The sequence below is a fragment of the Arvicanthis niloticus genome, chromosome 21, assembly GCF_011762505.2.
Source record: "Arvicanthis niloticus isolate mArvNil1 chromosome 21, mArvNil1.pat.X, whole genome shotgun sequence".
NCBI classification, from domain to species: domain Eukaryota; kingdom Metazoa; phylum Chordata; class Mammalia; order Rodentia; family Muridae; genus Arvicanthis; species Arvicanthis niloticus.
In genome coordinates this window covers 48,317,828-48,336,421 of record NC_047678.1, presented here as the reverse complement: position 1 = coordinate 48,336,421, position 18,594 = coordinate 48,317,828, and the positions used below count along the sequence as shown (strand labels likewise).

General features: G+C 55.4%; 1 protein-coding gene across 1 annotated transcript; it reads left to right on the top strand.

Annotated features, from left to right (window-relative positions):
* The first annotated feature begins 5,632 nt into the window (after positions 1-5,632).
* Positions 5,633-17,207, top strand: LOC117693249 (sodium leak channel NALCN-like). Its single transcript, XM_076917486.1, has 10 exons — positions 5,633-5,730; positions 6,150-6,219; positions 7,978-8,069; positions 8,158-8,280; positions 11,039-11,095; positions 11,590-11,710; positions 11,806-11,937; positions 12,784-12,951; positions 14,481-14,585; positions 17,115-17,207. The coding sequence occupies exons 1-10, from the start codon at positions 5,648-5,650 to the stop codon at positions 17,205-17,207; spliced, it is 1,044 nt and encodes a 347-aa protein (XP_076773601.1). The 5' UTR covers positions 5,633-5,647.
* Positions 17,208-18,594: the final 1,387 nt, after the last annotated feature.

The window sequence follows — 18,594 nt, the reverse complement described above, 5'->3', positions numbered from 1 at the left end:
GGGGGGGGGGGGGGGGGGGGGGGGGGGGGGGGGGGGGGGGGGGGGGGGGGGGGGGGGGGGGGGGGGGGGGGGGGGGGGGGGGGGGGGGGGGGGGGGGGGGGGGGGGGGGGGGGGGGGGGGGGGGGGGGGGGGGGGGGGGGGGGGGGGGGGGGGGGGGGGGGGGGGGGGGGGGGGGGGGGGGGGGGGGGGGGGGGGGGGGGGGGGGGGGGGGGGGGGGGGGGGGGGGGGGGGGGGGGGGGGGGGGGGGGGGGGGGGGGGGGGGGGGGGGGGGGGGGGGGGGGGGGGGGGGGGGGGGGGGGGGGGGGGGGGGGGGGGGGGGGGGGGGGGGGGGGGGGGGGGGGGGGGGGGGGGGGGGGGGGGGGGGGGGGGGGGGGGGGGGGGGTGGGGGGGGGGGGGGGGGGGGGGGGGGGGGGGGGGGGGGGGGGGGGGGGGGGGGGGGGGGGGGGGGGGGGGGGGGGGGGGGGGGGGGGGGGGGGGGGGGGGGGGGGGGGGGGGGGGGGGGGGGGGGGGGGGGGGGGGGGGGGGGGGGGGGGGGGGGGGGGGGGGGGGGGGGGGGGGGGGGGGGGGGGGGGGGGGGGGGGGGGGGGGGGGGGGGGGGGGGGGGGGGGGGGGGGGGGGGGGGGGGCGGGGGGGGGGGGGGGGGGGGGGGGGGTGGGGGGGGGGGGGGGGGGGGGGGGGGGGGGGGGGGGGGGGGGGGGGGGGGGGGGGGGGGGGGGGGGGGGGGGGGGGGGGGGGGGGGGGGGGGGGGGGGGGGGGGGGGGGGGGGGGGGGGGGGGGGGGGGGGGGGGGGGGGGGGGGGGGGGGGGGGGGGGGGGGGGGGGGGGGGGGGGGGGGGGGGGGGGGGGGGGGGGGGGGGGGGGGGGGGGGGGGGGGGGGGGGGGGGGGGGGGGGGGGGGGGGGGGGGGGGGGGGGGGGGGGGGGGGGGGGGGGGGGGGGGGGGGGGGGGGGGGGGGGGGGGGGGGGGGGGGGGGGGGGGGGGGGGGGGGGGGGGGGGGGGGGGGGGGGGGGGGGGGGGGGGGGGGGGGGGGGGGGGGGGGGGGGGGGGGGGGGGGGGGGGGGGGGGGGGGGGGGGGGGGGGGGGGGGGGGGGGGGGGGGGGGGGGGGGGGGGGGGGGGGGGGGGGGGGGGGTGGGGGGGGGGGGGGGGGGGGGGGGGGGGGGGGGGGGGGGGGGGGGGGGGGGGGGGGGGGGGGGGGGGGGGGGGGGGGGGGGGGGGGGGGGGGGGGGGGGGGGGGGGGGGGGGGGGGGGGGGGGGGGGGGGGGGGGGGGGGGGGGGGGGGGGGGGGGGGGGGGGGGGGGGGGGGGGGGGGGGGGGGGGGGGGGGGGGGGGGGGGGGGGGGGGGGGGGGGGGGGGGGGGGGGGGGGGGGGGGGGGGGGGGGGGGGGGGGGGGGGGGGGGGGGGGGGGGGGGGGGGGGGGGGGGGGGGGGGGGGGGGGGGGGGGGGGGGGGGGGGGGGGGGGGGGGGGGGGGGGGGGGGGGGGGGGGGGGGGGGGGGGGGGGGGGGGGGGGGGGGGGGGGGGGGGGGGGGGGGGGGGGGGGGGGGGGGGGGGGGGGGGGGGGGGGGGGGGGGGGGGGGGGGGGGGGGGGGGGGGGGGGGGGGGGGGGGGGGGGGGGGGGGGGGGGGGGGGGGGGGGGGGGGGGGGGGGGGGGGGGGGGGGGGGGGGGGGGGGGGGGGGGGGGGGGGGGGGGGGGGGGGGGGGGGGGTGGGGGGGGGGGGGGGGGGGGGGGGGGGGGGGGGGGGGGGGGGGGGGGGGGGGGGGGGGGGGGGGGGGGGGGGGGGGGGGGGGGGGGGGGGGGGGGGGGGTGGGGGGGGGGGGGGGGGGGGGGGGGGGGGGGGGGGGGGGGGGGGGGGGGGGGGGGGGGGGGGGGGGGGGGGGGGGGGGGGGGGGGGGGGGGGGGGGGGGGGGGGGGGGGGGGGGGGGGGGGGGGGGGGGGGGGGGGGGGGGGGGGGGGGGGGGGGGGGGGGGGGGGGGGGGGGGGGGGGGGGGGGGGGGGGGGGGGGGGGGGGGGGGGGGGGGGGGGGGGGGGGGGGGGGGGGTGGGGGGGGGGGGGGGGGGGGGGGGGGGGGGGGGGGGGGGGGGGGGGGGGGGGGGGGGGGGGGGGGGGGGGGGGGGGGGGGGGGGGGGGGGGGGGGGGGGGGGGGGGGGGGGGGGGGGGGGGGGGGGGGGGGGGGGGGGGGGGGGGGGGGGGGGGGGGGGGGGGGGGGGGGGGGGGGGGGGGGGGGGGGGGGGGGGGGGGGGGGGGGGGGGGGGGGGGGGGGGGGGGGGGGGGGGGGGGGGGGGGGGGTGGGGGGGGGGGGGGGGGGGGGGGGGGGGGGGGGGGGGGGGGGGGGGGGGGGGGGGGGGGGGGGGGGGGGGGGGGGGGGGGGGGGGGGGGGGGGGGGGGGGGGGGGGGGGGGGGGGGGGGGGGGGGGGGGGGGGGGGGGGGGGGGGGGGGGGGGGGGGGGGGGGGGGGGGGGGGGGGGGGGGGGGGGGGGGGGGGGGGGGGGGGGGGGGGGGGGGGGGGGGGGGGGGGGGGGGGGGGGGGGGGTGGGGGGGGGGGGGGGGGGGGGGGGGGGGGGGGGGGGGGGGGGGGGGGGGGGGGGGGGGGGGGGGGGGGGGGGGGGGGGGGGGGGGGGGGGGGGGGGGGGGGGGGGGGGGGGGGGGGGGGGGGGGGGGGGGGGGGGGGGGGGGGGGGGGGGGGGGGGGGGGGGGGGGGGGGGGGGGGGGGGGGGGGGGGGGGGGGGGGGGGGGGGGGGGGGGGGGGGGGGGGGGGGGGGGGGGGGGGGGGGGGGGGGGGGGGGGGGGGGGGGGGGGGGGGGGGGGGGGGGGGGGGGGGGGGGGGGGGGGGGGGGGGGGGGGGGGGGGGGGGGGGGGGGGGGGGGGGGGGGGGGGGGGGGGGGGGGGGGGGGGGGGGGGGGGGGGGGGGGGGGGGGGGGGGGGGGGGGGGGGGGGGGGGGGGGGGGGGGGGGGGGGGGGGGGGGGGGGGGGGGGGGGGGGGGGGGGGGGGGGGGGGGGGGGGGGGGGGGGGGGGGGGGGGGGGGGGGGGGGGGGGGGGGGGGGGGGGGTTGGGGGGGGGGGGGGGGGGGGGGGGGGGGGGGGGGGGGGGGGGGGGGGGGGGGGGGGGGGGGGGGGGGGGGGGGGGGGGGGGGGGGTGGGGGGGGGGGGGGGGGGGGGGGTGGGGGGGGGGGGGGGGGGGGGGGGGGGGGGGGGGGGGGGGGGGGGGGGGGGGGGGGGGGGGGGGGGGGGGGGGGGGGGGGGGGGGGGGGGGGGGGGGGGGGGGGGGGGGGGGGGTGGGGGGGGGGGGGGGGGGGGGGGGGGGGGGGGGGGGGGGGGGGGGGGGGGGGGGGGGGGGGTGGGGGTGGGGGGGGGGGGGGGGGGGGGGGGGGGGGGGGGGGGGGGGGGGGGGGGGGGGGGGGGGGGGGGGGGGGGGGGGGGGGGGGGGGGGGGGGGGGGGGGGGGGGGGGGGGGGGGGGGGGGGGGGGGGGGGGGGGGGGGGGGGGGGGGGGGGGGGGGGGGGGGGTGGGGGGGGGGGGGGGGGGGGGGGGGGGGGGGGGGGGGGGGGGGGGGGGGGGGGGGGGGGGGGGGGGGGGGGGGGGGGTGGGGGGGGGGGGGGGGGGGGGGGGGGGGGGGGGGGGGGGGGGGGGGGTGGGGGGGGGGGGGGGGGGGGGGGGGGGGGGGGGGGGGGGGGGGGGGGGGGGGGGGGGGGTGGGGGGGGGGGGGGGGGGGGGGGGGGGGGGGGGGGGGGGGGGGGGGGGGGGGGGGGGGGGGGGGGGGGGGGGGGGGGGGGGGGGGGGGGGGGGGGGGGGGGGGGGGGGGGGGGGGGGGGGGGGGGGGGGGGGGGGGGGGGGGGGGGGGGGGGGGGGGGGGGGGGGGGGGGGGGGGGGGGGGGGGGGGGGGGGGGGGGGGGGGGGGGGGGGGGGGGGGGGGTGGGGGGGGGGGGGGGGGGGGGGGGGGGGGGGGGGGGGGGGGGGGGGGGGGGGGGGGTGGGGGGGGGGGGGGGGGGGGGGGGGGGGGGGGGGGGGGGGGGGGGGGGGGGGGGGGGGGGGGGGGGGGGGGGGGGGGGGGGGGGGGGGGGGGGGGGGGGGGGGGGGGGGGGGGGGGGGGGGGGGGGGGGGGGGGGGGGGGGGGGGGGGGGGGGGGGGGGGGGGGGGGGGGGGGGGGGGGGGGGGGGGGGGGGGGGGGGGGGGGGGGGGGGGGGGGGTGGGGGGGGGGGGGGGGGGGGGGGGGGGGGGGGGGGGGGGGGGGGGGGGGGGGGGGGGGGGGGGGGGGGGGGGGGGGGGGGGGGGGGGGGGGGGGGGGTGGGGGGGGGGGGGGGGGGGGGGGGGGGGGGGGGGGGGGGGGGGGGGGGGGGGGGGGGGGGGGGGTGGGGGGGGGGGGGGGGGGGGGGGGGGGGGGGGGGGGGGGGGGGGGGGGGGGGGGGGGGGGGGGGGGGGGGGGGGGGGGGGGGGGGGGGGGGGGGGGGGGGGGGGGGGGGGGGGGGGGGGTGGGGGGGGGGGGGGGGGGGGGGGGGGGGGGGGGGGGGGGGGGGGGGGGGGGGGGGGGGGGGGGGGGGGGGGGTGGGGGGGGGGGGGGGGGGGGGGGGGGGGTGGGGGGGGGTGGGGGGGGGGGGGGGGGGGGGGGGGGGGGGGGGGGGGGGGGGGGGGGGGGGGGGGGGGGGGGGGGGGGGGGGGGGGGGGGTGGGGGGGGGGGGGGGGGGGGGGGGGGGGGGGGGGGGGGGGGGGGGGGGGGGGGGGGGGGGGGGGGGGGGGGGGGGGGGGGGGGGGGGGGGGGGGGGGGGGGGGGGGGGGGGTGGGGGGGGGGGGGGGGGGGGGGGGGGGGGGGGGGGGGGGGGGGGGGGGGGGGGGGGTGGGGGGGGGGGGGGGGGGGGGGGGGGGGGGGGGGGGGGGGGGGGGGGGGGGGGGGGGGGGGGGGGGGGGGGGGGGGGGGGGGGGGGGGGGGGGGGGGGGGGGGGGGGGGGGGGGGGGGGGGGGGGGGGGGGGGGGGGGGGGGGGGGGGGGGGGGGGGGGGGGGGGGGGGGGGGGGGGGGGGGGGGGGGGGGGGGGGGGGGGGGGGGGGGGGGGGGTGGGGGGGGGGGGGGGGGGGGGGGGGGTGGGGGGGGGGGGGGGGAGGGCCTCATGAAGCCTACCCCTAGCTGAGAAGCTACTGACAATTGATAGCTACCAAGAGAAGGACAGTAAGCTGTTCAGAAATACAGACCCCAAAAAGCTACCCATGCTCCAGTAGATAACCCTACACCCATCGTACATATATAGGCAGCACTAGGTGGATTCAAACAGCTTTTAAGGGTACATCATTCCAGGGTCCAGGTGGAAAGAAATAAAAGCAAACCTTCCTGGGGGAGCTCATAGAGACCCTATGTTTAATTTTGAAATTATCATCATGACTGGCCCTGCTGCTGACAGAATCTTTACAGAAAGCTTACCAAGGGCAAGGAGGAGGACGTGCTTTCTGTTTATCTTCTACCTCCTCTTGGTCTTGGACTTCGGCTTTGTGTTTCTGACACAAAGCCTTAAGGTCATTTTCCTTTATGTGTTATTTTGCCTTATCACTGATGTTTCCTTAAAATTAATAAGAACCATGAGCAGTGATGTATTATTCATCCCGAATGCACAAACCATGCATTTATCTAGGGTTTCTCTCTTTTGCTAGAGCTTGCACTCGACAGCGCATGCTGAGCGGATCATTCGAGGGGCAGCCAGCAAAGGAGAGGTCGATCCTCAGCGTGCAGCATCACATCCGCCAGGAGCGCAGGTAAATACTCCAGGAAGATGAACTCCAAAGACATCCAGGAAAGGACTTTACAAGAGTGCCTCAGTACAAAGCCTAGGCCTCTACCCTTGTTGGCAAGCAGGCATGGTGAGGACCTGGTTCCAGCTGCTGGTGGTATCAATAAAGAAATTCCCTACATGATTCAAAGATTTAAAAATCTTTACTTCAAAGATTCTTTCCTTGGTGATAGCCAAAGTCTCGCTTTTAAGATCAGAAGAACAAAAATCTAAAATCTTGTTAGATAGGATCAAAGATGTGTGGATACACCATAATCTTTTGCTTTACAAAGAAATGAGCCGTTTCTGATATATCAGGAAAATTAATCTTTTACTTGTGATTATTAATTACAAGTGAAAACTTTGTCTTTAGATGTTTTGACAATTTGACTATGGTTGTTTTAGGTCACTAAGACATGGATCCAACAGCCAGAGGATCAGCCGGGGCAAATCTCTTGAAACTTTAACTCAAGATGTAAGTTCTAAGCTATGCTTTGGATTTTGGAAACTTGATTATGAATGTATATGTAAGTGATTACTTAGTCAGTTCTCATGCCTGAGTTTTTCTGTCATCCTTAAATATGTTCCTATTATAGTAAATCAGGAAATTCAGAAAGCAAATTTCTTTGGCCAAGTACCAAAAAATCAACCATGAACTACAAAATATAGACATACCATGCACAGCATGTCTCAGTTAAAAAGAATAATACAAACTTTAGAGAACAATTAGCTGTGAGTTCCTGGCCCCAACTGATGCATCTATAACGTAACTGTTACACCTAAGATGCAGGGAACATTGCAGAAGAGGAGGAAGAAAGTTTGTAAAAGACAGGACGGGGTGCCTCTTGTGCCTATCATGTCTTCTATATTGGACAGGAAAACTGCACCAGTGAAAGCTCACCAATGAGGTAGCATAAACAAGGCCTGAGCATAATATCAGTTGTCATGCCAATGAGGATGGGAGAAATCCCACAAAGCCCCACCCCTAGATGAAGAATGAGCCTGTCTTCTCCAGGGATGATCCCCCTAATTATCCAATACCAAGTGCTCAGCCCAAAAATCATAAACATATACTCAACACTAAATGAGGTTTGTGGGTTGTATTTATACAATCTAGTTTCTTATTGCATGTTTTTTGGTTAGAGTAGTGTTTATTGATTCCTAGCTTTTTTTTTTTTTTTTTTTTTTTTTTTTTTTTTTTTGGAGTGGTCCAATAGAAATGAACAGTCTACTTACTGAAGGAGCTGAAGGGGTCTACAGGGGTAGTCTACTTACTGAACCCCATGGAAGAACAATAGTATCAACCAACCAGACCCACCAAAGCTCCCAGGAACTAAACCACCAACCAAAGAGCACACATAAAGAGACCCATGGCTCCAGCTGAATAAGTAGCAGAGGATTGCCTTATCTGGCATCAATGGGAAGAGAGCCCCTTGGTCCTGTGGAGGCTCAATGACACAGCATAGGGCACTGAGGAAGGAGTGGGTGGATGGGTGGGTGGGTGGGTGGGTGGGGAGCACCCTCATAGAAGCATGGAAGGGGAAGGGAATAGAAATAAAAATAAAACAGGAATATATGAAAATATATAAAAGAAGTCCACTGAAAACATGGATTATTGACTCCTGGTTCTTTTCTTTAAGTGACCCTATAAAATGTACAGTCTACTTATAAGTCCAGAAAGAACATGTTTTTGGACACCTGTGTTGGGACACACTCCACAAAGGGACTCATATAGCCAAGTTGATCTAAAACTCACCATGTACCTGAAAACTACCTTGGATTTCTAAGCCTCTGGCACAATGTACCACCATGTTGAGGTTTACATATTTCTGGAACATTTTGCGTGCTAAGAAAGAACTCACCACCTGAGCTACTGCCTCAATACTATAAATTCTCTAATTTTCTTATTTATTCTAATTTTTAAAATCTTTTCTCCCTGATGCCATAATGTAAGCAGTATGGTAGGACTTGGCACACCACAACATTTCAATAAATATATGCTAAGCATTTTATATTTTAGAGGGAAAACTCAGCTGTCAAGATGCTCATGGCTATTAAAACTATATGCAAATGAAACATTTTTATATAAAAATTATAGCTATCATATGTGTTACCGTCTACATATAGTGTGCATATATTAATAGCAACACTGACTTTAATTTTTTTTTAAAAAAAAAAAACATCTTTTAGGCTTTTAAAAGTCTCTCACTGTACATAAATCTTTTATTTCTAGCATTCGAATACAGTGCGCTACAGAAATGCACAAAGAGAAGACAGCGAAATAAAGATGATTCAGGAGAAGAAGGAGCAAGCAGAGATGAAAAGGTACGGGCGTGGCTGTGTCCCGAGGCTCTCATTTAGGAGTAGCTCTTTCCGTTGGCCTTTTCCTCATTCTATAAATGTTCCCCTGAAGGAAGGTGCAAGAAGAGGAGCTGCGAGAGAACCACCCATACTTTGACAAGCCTCTCTTCATCGTGGGGCGGGAACACAGGTTCAGAAACTTCTGCCGCGTGGTGGTTCGAGCACGCTTCAATGCGTAAGTATAGGTCACTTAACCACACTCCGACCAGGTATTTGTCCTGAGTCCTGTGAACAGCAGGGAGTTTGTCACAGGAAGAAAAAAAGGACAGTGTAGTCTTAATGGGGTCACAAAATAAACCATGGGCTAATTAATCATCCTGCTCCTCGTTGTTGCTGCGCCTGACCAGGTGGAAAACAAAGGTTTCAAGTGGGTAGCTCCCATTGATAAAGCATTTAACAGCTGTGAGTGTCAGTACATGTTTGACAATTGTGTGTATCAGTGTTACTAAGTCTCAATTTTCCTTTGAAAACCTTCAGCTGAAGGAAAATAAATGACATGGTGAAGTATATTGTTCTTGAACTTAGAGCTTCTGTCAGACTTGAACTTCATAATGAAAAGATTTATGCTAGAACAAAGTGGAAAGAAAGTGTTATCTGTTGCTTGTATTACTAGTTGTTATGAGAAGGAAATCCACTAGCCACTGTCTCTACCTAACAAGTATGGAAGAGATGGGTAAGAATCTCTGGTTGGGTAATGCAGGGATGCTGCATTTCTGCAGAACCTAAGCCAATGATAGTCTATCAGCAGATAAAAGGAATTCTATCTAGTGTAACTTTAAGTGCATATCACAGATATTAAGAGTCGTGGAATGAGACTGGAGAGAGCTCCTTGGATGAAGTCTTAGTAGCCTGAGGTTGTGAACGTAAATTTAATCTTCAGCATCATCTAAAACGTTGGGCTTAATGGTGTGAGTGCTGGTAACACCAACACTAGGGTGGTAGAGAGAGGCAGCTAGCTCCCTGGGCTTCACTGCCTTAGACTAATTGGTGAGCCTCAGGTCCCAGAGAAAGGTTCTATATCAAACTATGAGATGGATGGCTCCCAAAGAATGACGTCTAAAGTTCAACTTAGGCTTTCACCTGCATAAGTGGATCTACACAAGTGCATTACACACACACACACACACACACACACACACACACACACATAGAGAGAGTGAGAGTGAGAGAGACAGAGACAGAGAGACAGAGAGACAGAGACATCGAGGGAGAAAACATGGAGAAAATATAAAACTTTCTACACTTGTGTGTGTGTGGTTTTTTTTTCCTGTACCCTCATTCAGGAACTCGAATGTTCTTTGTTAATAATAATATATAACATCATTATCTGTTGAATGTTCAATAGTTTCTTTTTAAAAATCCATATATTGGAATCTTAACCTCTGATATCTCAAAAAAATGTGGTGATGTTTGTAGACAAACATTAAATTAAAACGAGGTCCCCAGGTTGGTATTAATGGTATCTCACGCCTTTCAAAGAGGGGATTAGGACACAAACCCAAAAAGTGGAAGCCCTTGTGGAGACATGTAAAGTGTGTACACTCTGCACTGTAAGTAAAGAGGCCTGGAGTGGATCCTGACCCCACAGGACTCAGGACACAACACTACTGACATCTCTGCCTTGACTTCCAGACCCTATAACCATGACACAAAAGCTTACACCACCTCTAAGTACACTTACAGCATCTTGATGAAGCCAGTATGAACTGCCCCAACATCACAGGACTAAGGAGAACTTGAGACTGTGTAGCACCCTCTATGCCCTCCTGTGATGATTAATATTGGTGGTCAACTTGATGGGAATTTAGAGTCACCATGGAAACAAACCTCTGGGCATATATATGTAACGGCTTCTAGTTGGGTAAACTGAGGTAGGAAGATGCACTGTGTGGGTGGCATCATTTATGGAATTAAGTCCCAGTTAGAATAAAAAGGAAGAGGCAAGCAGAGCACTGGCATGCATCATTCTCTGCTTCATGACTGCAGGTGCAATGTGTGTCTGTCCATGATGAGCTATGCCTTTGAACTGTGGTTCAGAATGAACCCTTCATTTCCTAAGTTGTTCCCATCAGTCACTGCAATAAGGAAGTAACTAATACATCTCCCCACCAACCAAGGAACACATTTAGTTCTGTGGAGGCTGAGGTTTTACCCAAGGACACCAGCTCGTATGTGACTGACTCCCTCCTGTCTGCTGTTCTAGAAAGGCCTTCACCATTGAAAGCAGAGAATAATAATTGTAAAGCTTCCCTATGATTTGCCAAATGAAGAAAGATGGTAGAAGTTGATTAATCCCAAATGGGTTTTTCATCTTGAATTACCCTGTTGGCTGCCTACATATTAACATCTAATTACTAATTCTCCACTTCATTTGGTATGGTGTAATTCTCCTTTTGCAGGAAACACAGCTGAATGGGCTACTGAAGACCTTGTTGTAATTGAGAATACACATACAAAGACTGCTGGAGCCTCAGCAAAGACAACCATTCACAGGATCTCTAAAATTAAGCCTTAGGAATCCACCTCACATGAAATGCCATATTAATTCTTCCACAGGACCACAGTGAAATGGAGACAGTAAAGAACTCTCTTAATTTATGGAGTATCTTACTAAATAATTATGAAGAACATCCTTAAACTAGCAACACATATATCTTAAATTGGTTTTTTAAATAGAAGCCAAAGTGTAAGTGTGATAAGCCATGCCAGAAATCCTTGAATGGAGTCTCCAATACAAAACCAAGAATTTGAGAATTCTTTTTACTGTTCTTTTATCCAGTGTTCTCTGTCTTCCACAGTAATGTGCAGATCTATACTTCATAATAGCCATTTTATAGAAGTTATAAAAAATAAAGTTCAGATGGAAGAGATGCTTGTGATTACTAACACTCTTGTTGTGTTGAAGAATTTTTACATATTGTTCTTTCTTACAGATCCAAAACAGACCCTGTCACAGGAGCTGTGAAAAACACAAAGTACCACCAACTTTAGTAAGCATGACAAGTTCTGTCTTCCCTGCACATTTGAACTTCAAATATACTATTTTCTGCTTGATAAAAAATATAAAATTTTAGGTTGGGGAGTTGCTTCAGGAGGTGATGCAAAACAACAAGAGCCTGTTTAACCCCCAGCACCCACATTAAAAAGCCAGATATGGTCTCATGTGTTTATATCCCTAGAATTGGAGGGCAAATAAACATTCAGTAAGAGACCCAAGTTCAAGAATACAAGCTGGAAAAGAATCTAACACACATGTCAGACCTTTACATGTCTAAGCAGGAGTGCACATACCTCATATGCATATGAATATACAAGCATGCAACACAAGCATGTCTCACACTCAAAGAATATATAGATGAACTATACCATTGAACACTTGCTTTAGACACAGTTTTGTTGATAGAGTCACCAAAGCCATCACCCCCTGGTCCTGGTAGACTTGGGTGGAGCATCTTCATTTCTCAGTATGCTTGTTCTTTGGCAGTGATTTGCTGGGACTTGTCACCTACCTGGACTGGGTCATGATCACTGTAACCATCTGCTCTTGCATTTCCATGATGTTTGAATCCCCCTTCCGGAGAGTCATGCATGCACCCACTTTACAGGTACTGTGGAGAAATCTTAGCTCCCAGCTCAGTAGTAAAATACTGCTCTGTTTTTGCTGTTTTGTCACAACCAAAGTGCCATTTGCCTATTCCAGATCGCTGAATATGTGTTTGTGATATTCATGAGCATTGAGCTTAATCTGAAGATTATGGCAGATGGCTTGTTTTTCACTCCAACTGCTGTCATCAGGGACTTTGGTGGCGTCATGGACATATTTATCTATCTTGTAAGATTTTTATTCTTTCCTAAATATAAAAGTGTGATGGTTTTCTGCATCCCCTGGTACAAGAGTGAAATGTCTGATATCTAGTTGTCAAAACTAAATTTTTGATAAATTACACAGATCTATTATATGTAAATAAAGGGTATGCACATAAAGTCTAAACAAATAATTTATATAAGAAGTATTACAACATCTACAGATATAGTTAAAAATAACCCATAATTTTATGTGTAAATGAGACTGCATGAATAAATCTAAAAAATCAAACTAGTTTGCATCCCATAATTTTTATGGCTCTTATAATGCAAAATGGTGTCAAGTAAATGATGTTATTAATTATTGATGCTCTTGATATCAAATTCTTCTCAATTCTTGTTATCACTGATAACCATTCAAGTGTTCTATTCAGTCAAATTAGGAAACTACAGGAATGGACTTGGAAACTTGATAAATTCAATGTAGGAAAAAGCAGAATAACTTTGAGTGGCAGGTTGCATGTTGATAACCATTAAAAAAATAGTAGTATCTTTGATCAACGGAATCATGGTCATGGCGTAAGTGTGAGTCAAAGTTTAGAGAGTAGTAAGATAAATCTCAAGGTAGAATGTATGGGGATACAATGGAATAGAATGGGTACCTACTACCCCATACACCAGAGGCCAATCCTCTGCAGGCATGGAATATACTCATTATGTGAGGTTAGCAGATGGTATATGCACTTATGAGCCTCTGTTCCACATATGACCCATAGAACCTCTGCTGAATGGAAGGTCACAGCCTATGAGCTCTCAAGAAATGTATACATCAGATGAGATAAGTATAAATTCCAGAGATTATTTTTTCCTCTAGGTGAGTTTGATATTTCTTTGTTGGATGCCTCAAAATGTGCCTGCTGAATCAGGAGCCCAGCTACTGATGGTTCTTCGGTGCCTAAGACCACTTCGGATATTCAAACTGGTACCCCAAATGAGAAAAGTTGTTCGAGAACTTTTCAGTGGTTTCAAGGAAATATTTTTGGTAGGTGAAGCTGCCACCTACTTCTTGTTTGAGACAATCTAGTTCTATCATGTCACTGACTGGGGGATAAACTGTGGTTTGCAGAGCAAGGGCAAGCCTACATAGTTTTATTCAATGCCAGAGGATTAGAAAGGAGACAGAAAAAATTCATTCAGAAAATTCACCCACTGATGCTCTGATTTGCTTTATTCTAAGGAACACCTGTAGATACAGTGCATGATAATAATACATAATACAAACCCAGAGAGCTAAGATGCACTTTTTAATTCCATACTTGTCCTCAGTTTCTACTCTGGGATTTCCCTTCTCTATCTAAACATTAAGGATAAGAAGATTCAATCTCATCTAATTCACCAATGAGATTGAAAGAGAAAACATGATCTTCAGATGGGCAAGCATCACATTATGATATGATGTGCTGTGATAGCATATGATATGTCTTCTAAGAACAGGGCTGGAGATAAAACACAAAGTAAGAGTCTCATTGCTCAGAGTCTATTTCAGAAAGATCTTTGCCTGCCTGCCCCCCATAAGAGTGATCACACAATTGTTTTGATTATGGATGATTCCTGCTTGTGTGTGAGCAATAGGGAATGGCTGAGAGCTTATTTTCTAGAAACAGTATTAGCTCAGCTGCAGTTTTAGTTGATATAAAAGAATTTTACATTTATGTTGTAATGTTGCCAGAAGTGTGTAGTTGTTCATCCTTATAAAGATGCATTTTAAAGGCCCTGGTTTTTTTGTTTTGTTTTTTGGGGGGTTTTTTTGTTTTGTTTTGTTTTGTTTTGTTTTTGCACAAATTGTAGCTCTGAGGCTTTTTGCATGAATTCACGAGAAGGAAAAGACTCTATTTCCACACCAGACAGTTCACTTACACAAGTCTTGGAACCAATAATAGGGTTTGTAAGGGAATCACACTGTGTCTTTCTCCTGAGGAGGCCTCCGAACAGCTGTAAATTACTTACAATATCTGGTTAGATTATCCATCCAGTTCAGTTATGTGGTAGCTGCAGATTTAACCTTTTACCTCTTTTCTCTGCTGAGACAAAGACAGTAGCCAGCAGAGGGAGCCCAAGACAATTAATAGATTGAATCACAGTGCATAGAGTGTTCCCCAACACAAGTGTTCATGTTCACAAGAAAGCAAAGCCACTATCTCTCCATTTATGCTCAGTTAGTAAGGAAGTGACTCCATTTGGGACAAATGAAGTACAACTGAATAATTTTAACATTTTCCCTTCCCCTTAAAAAAAGTACTAACTTTAAAATTTATATAAAAGTGCCTTATTTCATTCTCTTACATGAAAGTTATATACTTTTATTTTAAAACTTTAAAACATGTTGTTAGTTTTATCCTTTTGCCATTTCAAGATGAATGAATCGTCCATGGTGGAGAAGTTAGAAGATATCACTGAAAATCAAACAAACATGATTTTATACAATAGGATCTAAATACATTTTTAAAATCACTGTTTAAACCAGTACTTAACTTTCACCAAGAGATTTACTTTTTAATCAATGTTTTTCAGGTCTCCATTCTGTTGCTGACATTAATGCTTGTTTTCGCAAGCTTTGGGGTTCAGCTCTTTGCTGGAAAGTTAGCCAAGTGCAATGACCCCAACATTATCAGAAGGGTAAGATCTTCCCAACTATCTATTCTTTGGAATGCATGTTTATCAGTAGCTGCCAGGAACCCCCTTACTCTCTTCCCACAAGTTCTTTTTTGCTGTAAGCACACAGTATTTCTCTTCCTACTAGAAGATCTGTAAGATTCTAAATAGAATCTCAGAAGCTCCTCCTTCTTCTGTCCTAGAACCAATCACCACACCACCACTGAAAATGGGTGTATCCACCCAGGATTTAAGGCATTTAAGAGCCTTGTAATGTTAAGAGCCTCATAATCTTCTCTTTAACTGATCCCTTTCCTTTGATCATGTAAGACTCAACAGTAAATAAGGCTAAAACCACCCAGGGTACCCTCCCCTGTCTCTGAGAAACCACACCCCTTTTACTCCTTTTCCACTCTTGGCATCATCCTCTCCATGAGAAAATCAGTGTTACATATTCACTAGTAACTATCAGAGGCATCCCTTTTATGACAGCCTATAAGGTTCCCAACAAATATCTGACCTTACATAAGCTCATTGGGTTCTCTTTCTTCAATCAGTGTCAATAAGTGAAGATTAGCTAAAATGGCCTCCTATCCTTGTAGCATTACATGATGACATGTGTGTATTGCATTTTGGATAAGCTATACAGCTCTTCTCCAGATGACTAAAGGGGTACTTGAGTTCCTTCTATCTGGTGAATCTACTCTTCACTAGGTCTTCACTTAGGTGGCAGATAAGAGGATGGTACCAACTCTTTCATAAAGGACTATAGACCCATATCACTTCAACCATATTCCCAGGGAAAAAGCACAACTTTACCATGCATGAAGTAAGGGTAGGAAACATAGTTTCATGAGATCTAATAGAATATAAAGGAACATTGTTTGGTTAATATTAGCTCATCTCTGCTCTGACTTCCCATACCCTATTCTCTTGAGATTCTTTTTAATATTACAAGTAGATTAATAAAGTAAGCCAAATACTGTTGGTATATAAACTAGAAAAATTATTTTCTCTCTCATCCTAATAAAATGATGTTTTCATTCCACTAACGTGTATTTCCCAAAGGCCCAGTAGGACTAAACTTTGGTATTACACATTTTTAGCAAACATGGCTAATGTGAGATGATAAAAACTGTAAGTTCTCTGGTTATTATCAAGAATAATCAGTCTTGTTTTGTCAAAATATGTTCTAAAATACACTGATATAAGAGGATCTCAGATGTGTCAAAGGGAATGAGACATTCCAGAAACTTCCGTGAACCTAAGAAGACATTTCAAGGAACAAAGGTTATAATGTACCATAACATCAAATGAAAAAATTAATAAAGATCTGATGTATTTGTCCACAGGCTTATGTAAGGATCAAGAGTTATTTTAAACTCACACTGAACAGAAGCCAGAAAGATAATAACAACATTTCAAGTTGAAGCTTCTTAGAAATCCTGGGTGACTCACTGTATTAATGATGGCCTCAGAGCATCATGATGTTCCATTATGTACTCACATTCAGCCCCAGCCCAAGCTGAGGACTGATGACTCCTGGGGGGTGGGGTGGGATGGAAAACACTCTGTAGAGAAGCAAACAGAAAAGATGCCTTTGTCATCTTGAAGGGAGCTGTGAGGTCTATGAGAGGCTAAGGATACAACCATTGTGCAGGGCAGCAGCATCGAGAAGGATGAGTAGAATAGTTTCGAGAAGTGCTTTCTCCTTACATCTTTACTGATTCTAGAGTAAGTGACCAAATCCAAGAAGAACACCATGTGGGCCAAGAGGAACATCAATTCTGTCTCAGAATTTCAGTCCATCTTTTAAAAAACCTTGTATTACTTAGTTTTTACATTTTATTTGTTGTTATGAGTATTTGCATGTGTTTATGACAGAGAGAGAGAGAGAGAGAGAGAGAGAGAGAGAGAGAGAGAGAGAGAGAGAGAGAGAGAGAGAGAGAGAGAGATTGTTGTACGTATGCCATGGATAGATATAGAGATCAGAAAACACCTTAGGAATTCAGTCTGTCCTTGCACAGTGTATCAGGCTTGGGAAAGTTATTTATATATTGGTCCATCTTACCAGATTAGCCCATATTTCTAAAAAGGCAAAGGGGAGTTAGATACACCAATATTGGAGTTTATAACTGGTTTAAAGAAAGCTTAAAGGGAATGAAGATTGGATTGTTCAGGCCATGGTTTCTAATTGGGGAAAATTATTATTTTTTCATGGTTACATAAACACTTCCTTCTTGGCTTCTGTTTCAAGAAACTTGACAGCAGCTGTCTTTGGATCAGTGAACACAGAGGTAGAACCCAGAGTTTAGTCACCAAAACCTTATAAATGAAATCTGAGGAAATCTTTTCATAAATTGTTTCTAAATCTTGGTTATATCTAAGGCCTGTGACAAGTACAGAACAGGAAATGGAGGCAATCACTGTGGTTTTGTAGCACTTTCTGTCTTATCAGAATGTGTGTCTCATGTTCAAATGACCATAATAGAAAGCCAGCAGTTATAGAGAATATGAGTACTAGAAGTCATGTGCCATCCTACTTTGGTGTAGAAAACTGTGCTTCCAACTGGGAGCAACCACACTAGCAAGATCCTTGAGGAGGATCTACACCAAGAGGAAAGGCCTCCCAAGCAGAAGAAGTAGAATGAAGAAGGATGCCAAACCTGCCCAGTGGTCACTGAACACATTCAGTTCAAAACAGGAACATGAGGCTTGAGATCAGGGCTACCAGATCCAATCCCACTATAGTTGTTCCTTCCCAATCTGTTTCCTCCTCTAGAACAATTCTCACACAGAAGAATCTATTAAGAAGACAAAACTGGCTTCCATATGCAAAGTGGATACAAGTAGGGAAGTTCTTGGATGAGAAACAGAAGCCTGAAAGGTTTGAAAGAGGAATCAGGCACTTCTTCATACTCATAAAGAAGACAGTGCAGTTCCTCAGATTTGTTACCCATATAGTATGAATAAGGAAAACAAGAACAGAATAATTAAATAATTTGTGGAAGATATAGTGTGAGAGATACAAAAATGCACACACACACACACACACACACACACATACATACACATACACACACATGCACACCTGCACCTATTCATCCTAGAAAGGGCACTAATGACAGGTCAAAATAATGCCTGCACCAGTGTCCAACTTGGTGAACCAGTGAGTTTTTATCAGGGTCACTAACAGGAGTGTGGGTGAGGCATTACTTACAAGGAACAGAAATTACTAAAAAGCAGTTACATCACTACAAAGCCCACCTCAACAAAAACTCAAGAAAATCACAATTCTGGAGCTCTCTGCACAGCTGCAGCCAGCTCGACAGTCTGAGAAATCTCAGCTAAGTCTTCAATCTGTAGTTGAGATAGCCAGACTCCTTCCATTACAGTTTACTCCTTTGTGTGCTGCGGGTAGGGTCCTTGGACAGTATTCCAAGTTTGTGTTTTTCTTTGTTTATCTCCTGAGTCTCGTGGACTTCTTCTCCCTCTTCAAGATAATGAAGGAAACTGTCATGCAACAGGCACCCATGTAATATGTAGGAAAACTGATTCACCTCGAGGCACCCTGGCCCCACATGCTGTGCTTTTAGCTAGGCTACCAGGATGACTTGTGTGATGAAAGGTGGGCTAAAAAGACAAAACTGGAAAGGGCAGTAAGGTCAAATGCATTGTGGGGCCTCTATATAGTATACTACAATACAGCCCTTAAAAATAATGATGTAGATGAATAGATAAGACTATGAAAAGATAACTTCAATATATTTTTAGCTGAAAAGAATGAAAAGATAAAAAACTATATGACCTCGTGTATGCATAGGAAAAAAGACTAGAATATACAGCAGAAACTCAACTGTGTGTTTCTCGGGGCAATTACAAGGTAAATTTTTCTTCCCATTATTTTTCATATTTTTGTTACTTGGGTCAAAAGTAGTACTTTTTATTTTAAAGGATATTGCTGATGATCCAGAAAGAAATAATCTTGTCATTAACTAAACTGAGAAAAGAATAGGATGTGAGGTGCTGAGGA

Bases quoted from the DNA above. Each gene is read 5' to 3' on its own strand.
- LOC117693249 (XM_076917486.1), top strand. From the start codon at position 5,648: ATGCTGAGCGGATCATTCGAGGGGCAGCCAGCAAAGGAGAGGTCGATC. The intron at 11,711-11,805 runs GTACTGTGGAGA...TGCCTATTCCAG, and splicing joins TGCATGCACCCACTTTACAG to ATCGCTGAATATGTGTTTGT. The intron at 14,586-17,114 runs GTAAGATCTTCC...ACTTTGGTGTAG, and splicing joins ACCCCAACATTATCAGAAGG to AAAACTGTGCTTCCAACTGG.